Source organism: Ichthyophthirius multifiliis, assembly GCF_000220395.1.
Source record: "Ichthyophthirius multifiliis unplaced genomic scaffold scaff_1120509251063, whole genome shotgun sequence".
Classification (NCBI taxonomy): domain Eukaryota; phylum Ciliophora; class Oligohymenophorea; order Hymenostomatida; genus Ichthyophthirius; species Ichthyophthirius multifiliis.
This window is the reverse complement of record NW_004086239.1, coordinates 2,286-19,625: the sequence shown is the minus strand read 5'-3', so window position 1 is coordinate 19,625 and position 17,340 is coordinate 2,286. Positions and strand designations below refer to the sequence as shown.

At 16.0% G+C, this 17,340-nt stretch overlaps 3 protein-coding genes across 3 annotated transcripts, besides 20 other annotated features; 1 reads left to right on the top strand and 2 right to left on the bottom strand. All coding sequences in view use genetic code 6, as the record gives it.

Moving 5' to 3' along the window:
• Window positions 1-199: 199 nt before the first annotated feature.
• Window positions 200-248: a microsatellite.
• An 82-nt stretch (window positions 249-330) lies between these two features.
• Window positions 331-382: a microsatellite.
• An 83-nt stretch (window positions 383-465) lies between these two features.
• Window positions 466-500: a microsatellite.
• Window positions 501-947: 447 nt separating this feature from the next.
• Window positions 948-973: a microsatellite.
• Window positions 974-3,612: 2,639 nt separating this feature from the next.
• Window positions 3,613-5,933, bottom strand: IMG5_136650 (hypothetical protein; the record flags this gene model as incomplete). Its single annotated transcript, XM_004031806.1, has 7 exons — window positions 5,632-5,933; window positions 5,471-5,574; window positions 5,226-5,337; window positions 4,674-5,169; window positions 4,110-4,245; window positions 3,912-4,061; window positions 3,613-3,856 (listed from the first exon to the last, which is right to left on the bottom strand). Exons 1-7 carry the CDS (start codon window positions 5,845-5,847, stop codon window positions 3,613-3,615), a joined length of 1,458 nt encoding a protein of 485 aa, XP_004031854.1. The 5' UTR covers window positions 5,848-5,933.
• Window positions 5,172-5,216: a microsatellite.
• Window positions 5,181-5,216: a microsatellite.
• Window positions 5,357-5,457: a microsatellite.
• Window positions 5,401-5,483: a microsatellite.
• A 6-nt stretch (window positions 5,934-5,939) lies between the features above and the next one.
• Window positions 5,940-5,981: a microsatellite.
• Window positions 5,982-6,108: 127 nt separating this feature from the next.
• Window positions 6,109-6,148: a microsatellite.
• Window positions 6,149-6,201: 53 nt separating this feature from the next.
• Window positions 6,202-6,244: a microsatellite.
• Window positions 6,245-7,949: 1,705 nt separating this feature from the next.
• Window positions 7,950-8,012: a microsatellite.
• Window positions 7,969-8,035: a microsatellite.
• Window positions 8,036-8,144: 109 nt separating this feature from the next.
• Window positions 8,145-8,188: a microsatellite.
• A 1,754-nt stretch (window positions 8,189-9,942) lies between these two features.
• Window positions 9,943-9,972: a microsatellite.
• Window positions 9,972-11,241, top strand: IMG5_136640 (ubiquitin extension protein, putative; the record flags this gene model as incomplete). The annotated part of the gene is made up of 2 exons (XM_004031805.1): window positions 9,972-10,545; window positions 11,213-11,241. The coding sequence occupies 2 exons, from the start codon at window positions 9,972-9,974 to the stop codon at window positions 11,239-11,241; spliced, it is 603 nt and encodes a 200-aa protein (XP_004031853.1).
• On the bottom strand, window positions 11,063-12,014 carry IMG5_136630 (hypothetical protein; the record flags this gene model as incomplete). Its single annotated transcript, XM_004031804.1, has 1 exon — window positions 11,063-12,014. A coding segment is annotated over one exon (624 nt), but the record flags the coding sequence as incomplete, so codon positions are not given.
• A 1,311-nt stretch (window positions 12,015-13,325) lies between these two features.
• Window positions 13,326-13,381: a microsatellite.
• Window positions 13,382-14,021: 640 nt separating this feature from the next.
• Window positions 14,022-14,091: a microsatellite.
• A 2-nt stretch (window positions 14,092-14,093) lies between these two features.
• Window positions 14,094-14,126: a microsatellite.
• A 277-nt stretch (window positions 14,127-14,403) lies between these two features.
• Window positions 14,404-14,469: a microsatellite.
• A 355-nt stretch (window positions 14,470-14,824) lies between these two features.
• Window positions 14,825-14,859: a microsatellite.
• Window positions 14,860-17,340: the final 2,481 nt, after the last annotated feature.

Genomic DNA, 17,340 nt, shown 5'->3' with positions numbered 1-17,340 from the left:
ATGCTTTTATTATAATTTGTTATTTGTGTTTTCTTAATCATAAGATTTAATTTTTTTCTATTACATTATTTTTATATACATAATTTTATAATTATACTATAATATTTATGGTTTTTTTACATTTTATTAATTTTTAGACTTTAATATATCAAAACAATTGGCTAGCCTTTATAGAAAAATCATTTTTTTATTATAAAAGTTAATAATATTAAAAAAATATATATTAATAAGTTAAAATATATATATATATATGCTAATTTTTTTTAATTTGAAAATATTTAATAAAAAAACTTTTAATTTTTTATTACTATAAATATAAATTTTTGACGTTATATATATATATATTTTTTTTTTTAATATATTTAATATATTTTATTTTTTTTCATTATTTTTTTTGTATAAATAATTTATTATTATTATTTTAGGTTTTCTATACTCTAGGAGAGTTTTGACTATTTTTTTTTCCTTAAAAATATTTAGAATCTTAATAAGATTTAGAAAATTCCTAATTTTATTTTTTCATGAACTAATCTTATTAATTAATGTCATCATTTTAAGTAGAAAAGTTATAATAATATTTATTATTATTAAATTATTATTAAGATTGATTTTATTATTTTTAAAATTATTATTCTTAAGGCACAATATCATATTTTTAATATTCTTCTTGTGAATATAAAAGATCATCTAAATCATAATTGTAAGTTTACTATACATAATGTTTCTTTAATCTTTTAGGTTACTTTAGTTATTAAATTCTTCATTTTTAATTAAATATTGTTACTATTAAATTAAATTGTTTTTTTAAATTTGATTTTGATTTGGTTCTGATCTTATATTTTAATCAGAAAGTATTTCATTTTATTATAATTTTACAGTACTTTGTATTTCTCTATTAATTACTTATTACATGTCTTATTTTTTAGCTTATTCCTATAAATCTTTTTATTATTGTAATTATTGTAATTATTGTCCTTATAATTATTATTATTAAGTTTAATGTTCTAGTTGATACTTTTTATTTATTAGCTCTAATTTTAAAGCTTATTTTTACATATTCTCTATTTACATTTGTAAGTTATTTATTATTTCGTTTTTTTCAATCAAACCCTAATTTAAATTTAAGATTTCTGTTTATTTGTCTTTTATGTAGTAAACAAATTTATCTTTTAATTATAAATACTTTGATTTTATTTTAATGTTTTAATTCAATAAATCTGTGTTAATTGAATTTGATTTTTTTAATTCAAAAGCCAGAATTTATACCTTTTAGCTGAAATCTTATATTGAAGAATCATACTGGGTATTTGAATTTTTCAAATCATTTAGAATATATTTATTATTTTATTAGTTTAGTTAAGTTTCCATCATTATTGTTTTCCTTTTTTTAATTTTAGATTATTTATAAAATAAATATTATATATTATCTTATGTATTAATATAATTTCTTTCAAAATCAATTTTTTTTTTTTTAATATGTTTATAATTTTTATATCATAAAAAAGTTTCATAAATAAAATTGTGTGATTAAAATATTAATAAAATTAATTTCTGATACATTTTTTATCTAAATTAATTAACAAAAAAAAATTGACAAATAAAATTTAAATATTTTATGAAAAAAAAAGAAATTAATTTATTTTATATTAAGATATTGTAATTAATTAAATATAAAGTATAAAAAATATTTTATTAATATATTTTATATATCTTTTTTAATTTTGAATCTTTTATTTATTAATATAAATAATAATTATATATTTCATTAAATTTATTTTATATATTAAAACGATATATTTTTTTTGTTTATTTATTAATTATAAAAAATTAATTTAAAATAATTTATCTTTTAAAAAAATATTGAGATCAGGTTAAAGTTTTCTTTAATTTTATATTAAATGATTACATTTTTTTTTTTTAAAAATTAAATTTAAATCTATATAGATATAATTAATTATTTCATATATAATAATTTAAATAATATAATATGATTTATATATTTATTAACTAATATGATTTTACTGTAAATATCTATTTAAGATATTTATAAAAAACTTATTTTATTAAAAATAAATATAATATATAACAAAAATATGAATTAAAGCAATATTGTAATATATTAAATGAACAATACAAAATATATTAATTTTTTTTAAATAGTTAAAAGAATTTTAATTTAATGCCGGTATAATAAATTTTGATAAAGAAACAAAAAAATGTAATGCAGATAAAAGAAAAGGTGTTATAAAAATGATTTGTGTAAATAAATACAAATCTAATTGATATTAGATAATAAATTAATATTTAAATTTAAAAAGAATTCAGATAATGAAAAAATATTTACATGGACTCCATAAGATTAGTAAAATCCTGAAATAGTAATAAATAAATTATTAATTATTAATTGATATAATTTATATAAAAATATAAAACAACAATATAATATAAAAGGAATAATTATTGTTTTAAGAAGATTGTATATTTGAACTTTCTAAATAAATAAAAAGAGTTGCAGTATTAAGATTTTAATCTTACGATGACAAATATTTATTTTGGATATAAGTATCTAATAAAAAAATAATATAAATATATAATAAATATATATGTTTATTTATAAATATAAAAATATATATTATAGGAAAAAGATTCTTTTTAAGATTAATATTTAATTGATAAAATCAACGAAATAATTTGTTTTGATATAGAATCATAAACAAATTTTTAAGAAGATAAATAAAATAATTATAACACTTAACAATCTTAAAAAATAGAAAATAATTATTAATAAAATAACTAATAAGTGAATAATAATGCTTTTAATATGGATAGTTAATTTATGCAACAATTTCTCTAATAATTATAAACTTAATAATAAAATAGATAATAAAGGCAAAATAGTAATAAAATTAATTAGATTTATTATTTCTCAAATATAAATATAAATTTATATTCTTATTTTTTTATAGCACCCGGATTACTTGAAGTTTTTAATAGAGAATATTTTAATGAAATTATTAATAATTCTGAATTTTATAATAGATTGATTTAGTAAATGATTTCTTACTATTTTAGATTTTTTTTTTTTTTTTAAATAAATAATATATATAGGCATTTACCTGAAGGATAATAGAATTTATAGGGTTTAAGAGAAAATTTAAGATCCCCTTAATTTTAATAAGCCGTTGAATCTTTTGAAAAAGCTTTAAATTCTGAAGAAGGGGCAGCAGTACTTATATCTTTAGGACTTGACGCAAGTGAATTTATGATAACTTATGATGGTATTATTATTATTTATAAATAGTAAATTATTAATGAATAATATTTTTTTTTTTATAAGGAAGTGCTAATTTATATAGTGCATTAATAAAATGGGTTTAATAATAATAAAAAAATTGAAATATTATAAAAAAAATTATATTAAAATTATCAAATATTATATTTATATTTTATTTAAAAAAAAAAATTATACACATATATATTAATTAATTCTTAATAGAAAAAAATACAGAAAAACAAAAAAATCTAAAATTATTTTAAAAAGTTTATTATATTTTATCTTTTTAAATATCATGTAAAATTAATATATATATATTATTTTACTTTTTGTTTGTTTCAATCTGCTTTAATTTGAGAATATATATATCTTACAAATAATAAAGATGAAACAAACCCTATAGAACCACAAAACAAGAAAATTCCAAAACTAATAATTCCCATTGTTCCAAAATACATTAAAGTAGATGATAATCTAGTAATATTTAAATAAAAAAGCCAGTAAAAAAAGCAATAACAATAAACATAAACTCCACAAAATCCAGTACAATAAAACGAGTTCCACCACCATTTATGATTTCCACTTTTAATTTATATAAATAAATTTATATATATATTAATTGATAATATATTTTTACTTATTTAATTATAAATATGTCAATAAAATTGATATTTCAGCACATGTTATTAATAACAAAAATACCACAAGTAACAAAAATCCAAACAAATAGTAAAATTAATTATTCCAAATAGAATCAACTATATATGATAATTCAAACAAAATAGATCTTTTTAATAAAAAAAAAAAAAAATTAAAAGATATTCTAAAAAAATACCCAAAAGGAAGTAAGCCTCCAATAATACATAAAAAGTTTCTACTTAAATACTTAGGCTATGGAGATATATATAAAGGTACAGGATTTACACCACAAATATGTTCAAATTTAGGTCTTTTGAAGCCAATAATAGATCCTAAGAATACTAAAGGAATCTAAATAATAAACCAAAAGAAGAATAATTAAATAATAGTAGTAAACCCGATTGTATTTAATGACTCTTCTAAAATAAGACTGAAATCAATGCCCATATATACTAAACTAACAATTCCAGGTAATAAAAATGCCGTTAAAACAGTAGATCTAAGCCAATAAACACCCTTTTTTATTTTCCATATTTATTTTTTAAAATAAATTTTACATTCATCATTTTGTAAAATCTAGCACTATAGTATCCAGCTATAAAACCAGTTATAATATAAAGAATTATAAGAACACTTAAGAAATCACTAGTTCGGTATTATTCAAAAGAATATTAAATTGAAATAAATAAAATTGTAAAAGTTAACATTATTACGATTTATATTCCTACTCCTACTAATGAAGATAATACTATAGGATTACCTGGAGGTCTAAATACGTCTGATTTGACTTGTTTCCAACCCATATCATCTTCTTAATCGTTTTTTTGGTTAATTTCTTAATATTTGGAAATGTCTTTGGAAAGTATTCTTCGAAGTATTACGTATATTATTAATGATAAGGATGAATTTATTATAAAAGAATTCACTATACTGCTCCAATGTACTTATTCTTCGTCTTGTTATTTATATAAATCCCATCTAGATGCTAATGGTTTGTTGGATTTTTTAAATTAATATGAATAAGTAAAGAAAAATTCTGTTTTTTCGTAATCATCTAAAGTTAAATATTCACTTGATTATTATTTAGAATCTTCCTTATGAAGTTTTTCACAAATTGAATATATTTTATTGTCGATATTTTAATAGCCTCGAAATTATGGGTTTACTTAAAAACCTACAATATGTTTAGTATTTTCATTATATTCTATTGTGAAGTTGAAATGGTTATATATTTTATAAAAATCTTTATCTTATAGCTTTTTTTTAATATTTTTTTAATGTATTTTTTTATTTGTATTTTTTTTTATTTTACGGCTTTTAAACCTATAGGAGTTCCTTAAATTTTTTACACATTTTCATCAAGTTCATCTTCTAAATCAGGATCTTATTTTAAAATTGTTAATGCAGGTAAATTATCAATTATACTATAATTAATTGAACAATTATATATTATTAAATATAAATATATAAATATATATATATATATATATATATATATATTTAATTATATATATATTTATATTTATATTTGTATATATATATATTTATTTTTTATACAAATCATATTTATAATTTCTATCAATAAGCCATATTATATTTTCTATTTCTTTTTAATTAAATTTTTTATTGCATAGTACTTTACATTCTTCGTTTTTTTAAAACTTTTTTATTATATATAATTTTTAGAATTATACATTTAATTTTATTTGCTTTTTTACTTTCATATCAAATTTTATTAATTCTTTTTTTTCGCCTAATAATATTTCTGCAAGTGATTCTTAGTCTTAACTTTCAGTAGAACAAAATTCTAAATCGCTAAAACTATATGAAAGTTGTGTTTCTAATGATCTTAATTCTGATACTAATACCTATAAATCTTGTCCTTCCATAAATTTCTATGTTTTTTAGTTTATATTATATTTTTATTTTTACATTTGTGGAAATTCCTGGAACTTAAAAACATATGAATATCTAAAAATAAATAAATATTAAAGTTATTAAAATAAAAAAGTTCATGTATATTTTTTAAAAATTTATAAATATTTATAAAAATATATAAGTATATATATCTATATAAATTAATTAATTTTTTTATTTTTTATTATTTTAGAATAATTATTTTTTATAAATATATAATATAAAAATAGAAAAAAAAAAAACTTTGATGAGAGCATTAATTTTGTACACGTAGCAAAATAAAAATAATATAATAAAGATAAAAAAAATATAAATAAAAAGCAATAGATAAATAAAATATTATTTTAATTTTATTATATAAATATGATAAAATATATATATATATATATAATAAATATATATTTATATTTATATTTTTCATATTTAAATACTTTTTTAATTTTTTATTAATTGCTTTTTAAATATTTGTTTTTTATATTAAAATAATTTCAATTCTATTATTTTTATATTTATTTTTTTTAAATTTTTTTATTTATTAATTATAATTTCTTTATTCTTTCTTTTTCATTTTATTTTACAAAATATTTTTTTATATCATTTTAATATTATTATTTAATTATTTTTTTACAAAATTATAAATATTAATTAAATTCATTATTTTTTTTTATTTATTTATAAAAAGAATAACTCATATATAATAAAAACTTTAAATATAAAGAATTTAAAAATTACAAAAAATAAAAAAAAAATTAATTTTCATTCATTATTTAACTTTAGGTTTTTCAAGTCCAAACAATTTTTTTTTATCAAAATAATAAATATAAGTAGATATAAAACATGTCATAAATCCTATAAAGCTTAATAATTCTTATGAATACATATAAGTACCCGTAGAGCTTCTCATAACACCAATAAGAGCACTTATACCAGCCAATCCTGTAAACTTTCCTGTCATTACTAGCCCGTAAGCCCTTCCAACTAATACTTCAGGTACAATATAAGATATTTAACTCCAGTAAGTGGTCATAAAAATTGAATAAGACAGACTCATGAGACATATAGGAATTAAAGGATGCACGTTAAATACTAAAAAATTTGCTATAGTGGATAATATTCCTGCCAAAATAGAGAATTTGGATCTATGTCCATATCTATCAAGTATATATCCCATAAAACAACCTAATGGGAGAGCTAAAAACCATAATAAAGAGGCTATAAATGCACTTTTTTGAGATTTATTAGGATCATTTTTATAGTAATTTTCCGAAAATATATTGGCAGAATTACCGAAAAAAGGGAGTATACTCCAAAGTGATAATACTGTATAGGAAAAGCAAAGCCAATATATTTTAGGTAGTTGTTTTATTTATTTAAAGAGATCAATTAAAGTCAGAGTAGGTATATCTTATTCAAATAATTAATTTTTTTTGATTTAATTTTCGATTTATCTATCTAAAATAATTAATATTATACAGCTAAGGAAGCTTAATAGGGCTATTATTATATTTAAAATCAACAATTTTTCAGTTGAATATTATTCTATTATAAAGGGAGATGTTGATATATTTATACTGTCAAATAAATTGCCTAAACCAAGTAATATGGATAAAACTACCGATAAATATCCCCCAAGGAAATATTGGCTTAGGAAATAACTTAACATAGAATATATTGAGCCTATGCATATTCCTATTATTGATCTTCCAATTATCATTAAGGTAAATGAATATTATGAATATCCTAAATAAAATAATATAGAACCTATAAATAGGCATAAAGTTAGACTAAATAATACTTTTCTACATCCTATTTTATCAGCTAAAAAACCCATTAAGAAAGGAAGAATAATATTTGGCCAAGCAAAACAACCATATAATATACTATAGTATAACTCAAAAGTATCATTATTAGTATTTAAATGATCTTTGAAACGATCACGGACTTGATCATGAATACCTATTGGAGAATCAAATAAAAATAAGCACCCATTAGAGTAAAATTACTAAATATAACTATTAAATATTTTAGTTTGTGGGTTGGTTTTGATTTATTTAAGGTGTCTAAAACAGGAATTTTTATTTGTTAATTTTGATTTATATATGTGTCAAATGTTTAGTCGGATTATGTTTCTTTTTACATTATTTATTTTTTTTATTTTAATATATTGATTTTGTTTATTTTTTTTAATCTTTTTATTTATTTTTTAAAAATTATATAAATTAATTAAAAAAATATTTTTTGTAATTATTTAAATTGTTAAATCTAATTATCTAATTTTAAGAATAAATTTTTAATTTTACAATAAAAATAAATAATTATTATTATTATTATTATTATTATTATTATTATTTATTATTAATTTTTTTTTAATTTATAATATATTTTTTACTAAATTTTTTTTTTTTTTATTCTCTTTTAATTCATATCATTTTTTTATTTTATTTTTTATAATTTTGCTAATACTTATTATATTAAAATCATTTTATGATATTTTTTACAACTCTTCTTATTCATTTTACGTTTAATTGTTTATACTAAAAATACCTTATTTTTATTTTATAATAAAAATTTATTTCATTATTTATAAATTATATTTATCATATATAACTATAAAGACTAATATAAAAATTATATAATAAACTATTTTAAGTTTCATTACATTTCATTACATATGTATTTATCACGTTTTTATTTTCATATCATAATGTACTATTAATATTAATGATATAATTTTACAAATATTGAATTAATAAAATTTTTACATTTAATTTTTTTTTTTTTTATTCCTAATATATTATTTTTAAAGATTTGAAAGTTAAAAATTTTTTCTAATTATTTTTCACTTAAAATATTTCTTTTATTTAATTTTTCTTATTATATATGCTACTTTATTATATTTAAACTATAAGACGTTATATATAAAAAATGTCAATTGAAAATTATAATTAATTATTTAATTCCGATTTTAAAAAGTATCGAAAAAATAATCACTAATATATCTAATATTTAAACTAAGTTCTTTTAACACAAACAAAAAATAAAAAAAATTATAAAAATTCTTCAAGATGTTACTTTTTTTTTAGTTGATATTGCCGAATTTATATATTTAATTTAATAAATATAAATCAGAAAATATTATTAAAATTTCAAGAGAATTTCATATTGATTTTTATTAATTTAATATATTTAATAATTTTTTTTTTTTGTTTAAAAAAAAAAATGCTATTTTATAATTTGGAATGGAATAATATTAATATATTTTTAATATTATGAATCTAGAAATTCTGTTAATATGGGATTTTCTATAATTAATACTATTATTTCAGTTAGAGATAGAGTTAATATTACCGGTTATAAAAGAGAGTAAGAATTCATAAAGTATTTTTTTATATAAATATTTATAAATTTAATATTCTAATTTTTTTATACAATTTTTAATAAAAAACAATATAAAAAGTTTTTTATACTATAAGAAATATAGTTAGATATGATATATTTTAAAAATATGTTACTTTAGTAGATAATTATGTTTATTTTTGCTATTTTTTTTAATAAATAAAAAAGAGTTGAATCCAATTAAATTAAGGTTTATTATGATATTATTATAGTTATGGTTTATATTTACTGAATATATATAATATAACTTAAACATAGTTAAACAAAGACTATCAAATCTTATTTAGTTATAAAAATTTGAATATTTTTTTGTATAAATATTTATTATGTATTTATTTTGATCTATTAAAAACGTAAAAAATGCTCTAAAATTTTTTGTTTGAAATATTTATTTTAATATATAATAAATTATTAAAGAATATCTGTTTTAATATTATTTTAATAAAAAAAAAAAATAATAAACTTAAATATTATATTTTAAAAATAAAAAAAATAAAATATTTGTATGAAATTAATTAATCTTAAAAAAAACTAAAAAAAAAAAAACTAATATAAATCGATAAAAAATAAAATATAAAGGGTTAATATTAAATAAGAGTTAAAAAAAATAAAATATCTTTAAAAAAAAAAAAAGACATTTGTATTTCCTTCCCCCATACCATCTTCTAAATATATATAAAAAAATAAAAAAATATATATATTAAATTTTTTAATTTAAAAATAAAAAAAAAATAAAAAAAAAATAATGTAAGCTTAAGTATGTATGCTGGATGGGTAGACTCGTTTCTACTCAATATAATCCAGTGATAACGTAAGCGAATTGAAGGCCTAAATTTCTTTAGAGATGGGTCTTCAAGTTGATATGTTGACATTGGTATAAAACGGATGTATTGCTCCAAACACTCAAAAAATAATAGATGATTCCACTTATTATTTGTCCTTAAAATTATTGGGTGGTAAGAAAAAGAAGAAAAAAAAATCTTACTCCAGTAAGAAAAAATCTCAACATAAACATAAAGCAACAAAATGTGGGGCTTTAAATTATTACAATGTTGACGGAAGCGGCAAAGTAACTTTAAGATAAAAAAATTGCCCTAAATGTGGACCCGGTATTTTCATGGCAAAACACTACGATAGACATTATTGTGGAAAATGTCATCTCACTCTTAAGATTGATGCTGAAACTGCCAAAAAGAACCTTGAAGAATTAAAGAAAAGATAAGAAGCTAAGAATGTTGGTGCTGTTGAAGGTGGTGATAAGGGTGGTGCTGGTAAGAAAGATGCTAAGAAGGCTAAGAAAAAAAATGAAAGAATTTTTTGTTATTTTTTATATAGAAAATTTTAAAAGAGGATGGAATTTTTAAACCCTTTTTTTTGCTCTTTTTCTTTTTTTTTTAAAAGGATTTTTTTTTTTTTTATGTTTTTTTTTTTTTTTAAAAAAAAAAATATAATGCAGATTTATAAGTATATTTGTAAAAAAGAAAAAGAGGTTTTGTTTTCATTCTCTTTTTTTTTTTTATAGGAAAAAAAATTTATTATTTAAACCTAATTTTTATTAAATTTTTTTATTTTTTTTCTCATATTAATTTATACCATATATAAATATATATTTTATTTTTATTATTATTAATATAATTAAAATAATAGTAATAAAATAACAAAATATTTTAAAAATAAAATTTTATAAATTGAAAAGAAAATGAACGAAAATAACGAACAATTTATTTATGAATAACTTTTCGAAGCAATAAAAGACGAACTTAATATTTATGGAAAAGAAGAAACTCCCAATTTAAATACTTTAAACTTAACCGATTATTAAATTAAAAAATAAAAGAGTAAGGATTTATTACATTTAAAACAATTCTATAAGAAAATCTTTCAAATGATAATCAAATAGAATATGATTATTAAAGCACCAAAGAAGATTTAAATGGATAATAATATTTGAATTTAAATGAAAATATAAATTAATACTAGAAATAGGTAAGTTTTGCAAAAAATACAGATTTTGATGAGAATGAGAATATATAATAATCATCATCATTTTATTAAGAAAACTTATTATAAAAAGATAATAATGCATCAAACAATAATTTTTCATAAAACTATTCTTATTCATCAACTGAATAAGATGATTTAAAGATAAGTGAGAATATAAAAATCATAAAATAAGACGCTAATAAATTAATGGATTAATATAAACAATTATTAAAGCAATAATCATAATAAGAAGAAGAAGAAGAGTAATAAAAGAAATAAAAAGAGAGAAAAAAACGTGAAAAATTATATAAAATATGCATAGAAATGGTTAAATAAAGATAGGAATAAAGGGAATTTCTTTTAAAACAAAAACTTGAAAAAGAAGAAAAAGAAGCTTTAAAAGATTGTACTTTTAAACCAAAAATAAATGAAAAAAAAAAACCTTTAACAAATAGAACTAGTAAAAATTTTTATGAAAACTAATAAAAATGGTTAAAATAAAAGTCTTAAAAAATAAGCTTACATTAAAATATGTAATAATTAAAAAATATGTAAGAAAATACTTTTAGACCGAAAATAAATCATTCTTTTTAATTTAATGATACTTCCTATTATAATAAAAATGAGAAAATCGAAGATAGATTACTTAAAGATCATGAAAGATTACAAAAAAAAAAACTTTAATTATAAAATTTATTTTAACCACTTTTTAAGCCTATTATATTATAAAAATCTTAGATTTTAGCTAAAAAAAGAAGGGAATAAGATAGTGTATATCATTAAGAAATGCTTTATAAATCAACTTTTGAAGATTATAAAAAAAATTAATGAAAAAAAAAAAAAAAAATTATGTTATTTATTTATTTTTTACATATATATATAAAACAAAAAAATTAAAATAAAAAAAAATTCTAAATATATTTATATATATAATAAAAATAAAATATTTATATATATATATATTTATTAATATTTTTTATTAAAAAATAAATAAAAAAAATTAAAATAAATTTCTTAAAAAAAATAAAAATGTTAACAAATTAAAAGGATGCTTTCAAAATATATTTGACAAACATATTTGTATAATATATAAAAAATTCTATATATACTATAATACTTACTAAATGTGCACTTTAATACAATACAAATAACGATAACAAATACTTTTTTTTATTTCTTTAAAGCGGATCAATAATATATATCATATTAAACATTATATCTTTACTATATATTAATTCTAAACGTTAATTTGCTCGCTTAGAATTCTATATAACATATGGATTCAATATTTTTTTTTTTTTTACAAGCATAATATATACATTAATAGAACTATCGAAATCGAATACTGAGAAAATAATGGAAATATTTATTAAAATATTCTTATATATATAATTAAAAAAGGAATTAGAAATATTAATATTGGTATTTTTCTAAAAAGAAACATTATTAAGATAAATAAATATATGCTCGAATACAGTTTTTGCATTTATATTATTAATTTCGGAAGATTTTAGCAAATGTGGAAACTTATATTCGGGAGTTATATATACTATAATATTTACGAATTTGATATGTTTAGTTTTTTTCAGTTTTTTAAATATGATGACGTTTTTATGTAAAATGGATTTCTTTGAAAAATATAAAAGTCTATAATTTGCCAATAGTATTGTTTTAGGAATATTTTTTATTTCCTATTTAATGGTTTTTTATTTTTCTTCTACTTATAATAATTAAATTAACTCTTGCCTTACTATTATTTTAGTTATGGATGCTTATATTTATATTATTCCTATTAGTGTAATTGTTATGTTATTTACTTAATTTTAAATTCAGAAAGAAGATGATTAGGATAAAGATATTAAAAATACTATTAAATTTAATAATAAAACTATTTCTTAAGATTAAATTATTGCGGTTGAAAATCATAAAGATTTAGATGTTCTTTATAAAAGTGGATAATTAGACTAATAAAATCTTATTTTGGAAGAAAGCAATACATATAAATAGTAATAATAATAAATGTATTATTTTTCAGGGTTTTCTAGTATAATTAATAAAAAATATGGATAAGTAAGTAAATGAATTTGAAAGACTTAAAAAAAACTTTGAAATAAAATTTTTTATCAAAACATTTTTTTTTATTATTTAAATATTTTTTTTTTTTTTATAATAAAAAATATGATATGTATTAAATAATTATTAATTTATTTTAATCTTTTTTAAAAAAGAAACATTAAAATTTTTAAATTTTTTTGTATTTTATGGCTTCAAACAATTATAATGAATAAATTAAAAGAATTTAAGCCTTAATAAGAGGATTTATTATTAGAAAACAAATTAATTAATGCGCAATAAATTAATTTTTAGAAATAGCAAAAGAGATTGAAGGAAATACAGAAAAATATGTTTTTAAATAATATAAAATGATAAATTAAAATTTAAAATAAGAAGAGGAGAAAAAAAAAATATAAAAAAGAATGGAATCATTATATAATAAAATATAAATTATAGATTAATAAATTGAAGAAAGAAAAAATTATTTAATTAAAATAAATTAGTTATAATGAATAAAAAAAAACACATTATAAAAATATTTTACATGTATTAGCGAAATAAAAATTTATATATTATTGATAAATAATTTATAAAAAATTATGTACCATGTGTATAATAATTTAATATATAATCGTATATATATTAAATTTAATTAAATTTTAAAATAAAAGCTTAAAAATATAAAGAACATAAAAATATTAGGATTAAAAAGATAATTTTATTAGTAATAAAAAAATATTTATTTTTAAAATAAATAATATATATATATATATATTATAATATATTTAAATATTTATATTAATATATATATATATATATATATATATTATTTAATTTTTTTTAATTTTAATAATTTTTTAATAACAAAAAAAAATATATTTAGCTTAAATATTTAGAATTATTTGAAAAAAAATATCATGTATAATATTATTCATAATATTTTATTATATTTTTTTTTTATAAATAAAAATTATTAAATTAATCATTTTATAAATCTATATATATATAAATAGTATTTGTTTATTTTTATATATTTTTTTTATTTTTTAACTATTAAATATAATACATTAGATATATATTAAAAAAAAAAATTTTTTTTTTAATAAAATTTTATTTCCTTTAATTTAAAATTGTATATTTATAAATTTAAATAGTTTTTTATTTATATATAATATAATATATAATTAATTTTTTTTTTTATATATTTTTTAAAAGTTTTATATAAATTTATCAATTCTAATTATATATATAAAATTTATTTATATTATATATACATATATTAAATTAAAATAATTAATTAATAAATTTTTAGTAATCTTTAAATTTAATCATATAGATTTTTGAATACTTTTAATTAAATTTTTCAAAATATTAAATTTACTTATTATTTATACAAAAAAAGACTTTTTTTATATAATTTAAATATATAAAATGTAATAATTTTAATCAGAATCGGATAATAAAAATAACAATTAAAGTTTTACATATAGTATTTAAAATTTAAATATAAATGGTTCTTAATTTTATAATGAAATCAACACTTCTCCTTAAAATACCAGTTAAAGTTATTTTAATAATAAAGTTGATTTAAATAAGAGTAACTCCGGAAAAAATTAATAATAGATATTTAATATAAATTTAAATGAATAACTTTAATTACCAAAATATCAATTAGAAACCTCATCAGTAGTCTATACTTAAAATGATTATGAATTACCTTCGAATTCAGTAAATGAAATAAAAAAAGATATAATGTATTAATACGATAGGACAAATAATTAAAATTAAAGAAATAAATAATTTATAGACATGAATTTACCTGATGAATAATCAACTTCTGATATATAAGATAACTTTTATATAGAAAAAATAATTAAAAAGGAAAATAATGTGGGATTTATTAGGAAAATCAGTAATGTAGGAATAAAATAAAAAGTAGAAATGCTTTATGAAACATTAGATCAAAAAGCAGTTTTGAAAAATGAAAAGAATAAACTTTTTGAATATGATATAAATTATTAGTTAGATATTTATAGTTCTAGTTTAGGAAAATAAATTGAATTAATCAAATGGAATGATATAAACTAAAAATTGGAGTTTAAATAAGAGGCTATTGATGTATTTTTTAATAATTTTATATTTTTGTAAATAAGCAAAAAAAAAATAAAATAAAAAAAAATGGTTATATTTATAAATTTTATATATATATATTTTTTTTAAATAAATAGCTTTTTAGAAAAAGTAATAATAATTATAAAATTTCGTTTGTTTCTATTATTGGTGATAAGTTTTCTGGAAAATCTTTTCTTTTGAATAATATATTAAATTTATAAGAAAATGATTCAAAAGTATTATAAATAAGCTTTTTTAGTTATTACATATTTAATTTTAAAAGTTTAAGTCTAGTTTTGAATAATTAGAAATAAGTATTTGGTCAGAACCAATTTATGATAATAATGAAAATACAGAAATATATTTTTTAGGTTTTTTTTTTTTTTTTAATTAAATAGAAAATATTAAATTTAATAAAGAATGTTAATTAAATGAAAACATAAATACAAAAAAATAAAAATAATAATTATTTTATTTAATATGTTTAATATCTAATGTTCTTTTAGTAAATATAAAATCAGATTATCTTTCTTAGAAATGTTTTATTTAATTAAATAGTTTATTAGAAATTTAAAAATATATAACATTAGAAAATGTAGAGAAAAAAGAAGAAATTAAATATATAATGCCAAAGCTTTTTCTAATAATGAGAGATTTTGCCCATTTAATAAATATAGACGGATAATTATTAAATGGAAAATAATATTTAGAATAGTTTTTATTTGATGAAATATAATTCCATAAAGCAAATAATTCCCAAAAGAAATTAATGAGAAGGATTCTTAAATATTTTATTTAAAAAAGATCTTTTCGTAATGTCTCATCCAAATAACGATAAAACATAAAATACGATATAGAAAAATAATATATATGAAGATTTCAAACTGGAAGTAATATCTTTAAGAAAAAAAATAATATAAAAAGCTTTACCTGCATTTTAATTTAGAGGAGTATTTGTAAAAAAAACTATGATAATTGATTATTTAAATATATTAGTAGAAGATATAAATTAAGGCGTTAAATTTGATTTAGAAAAGACTTTTTTTACTTTATTAGAAAATGAATATATTAGAACTCATAATATTTGTGTGCAAAAATATAAGAAAGAAATGTAAAATATATATAAAGGAAATAAGAATTTTATTTATTAATAAGATCTATAAAAAATATTATGTTCGGCTAAAAATATTGCTTTTTATAATTTTTTTTCTTTGAGAAAATTTAATGTCGAAATTGCTTAAAATCTCTTTAATTTTTACCATATTTAAATCAAGAATTTCATTTAAGATATGGAAAAGTAAGTTTTTTAAATTCTTTAAGATGAATGTGAAAATTATATAGGATATATTATTAAAGAAAGTCTAAATTATTAAAACATTATTACTATTTAAAATATATAAGATGAATTTGGGAATATTATTTAGTAAGTATTTTATATGTGTATTTAAAAAGATGCGAATTGTATTTAAAACTATAGTCTTTTTATTATTTAAATTTGGAATTATATTATTGAATTTATTAGTAAAAGTATTTAGGCTAAATAAGAAATATTCAATAAAAATATGAAAGATATTAAGCATTAATATTTTTTAGCTTGTAAAAGTAATTAATAATTAAATGAAGAATAAAGGAACTTAAAAAAATAAAATGATTTATATAGTAGAGATATAGATCTTATATAATAGGAATATATAATTTTGTAAAAATAAGTTAATAAATAAGTGGATACTATAAAATAACTTGAGGAAGAAATATAATTTTATTAATAATAAAAATTGAAGTATTAAGAAGCTATGAAATGATAAACTTTTATTATTAAAATATTGGTATTTATAACATATAATATTATTCAAATTTTTATACTATTATAGTTATATATATAAATTTTTGATTTTGTTTATATTTTAATATTTATTTTTTATATAAATATTGTTTTTTTTATATATATAATGAATATATATTAA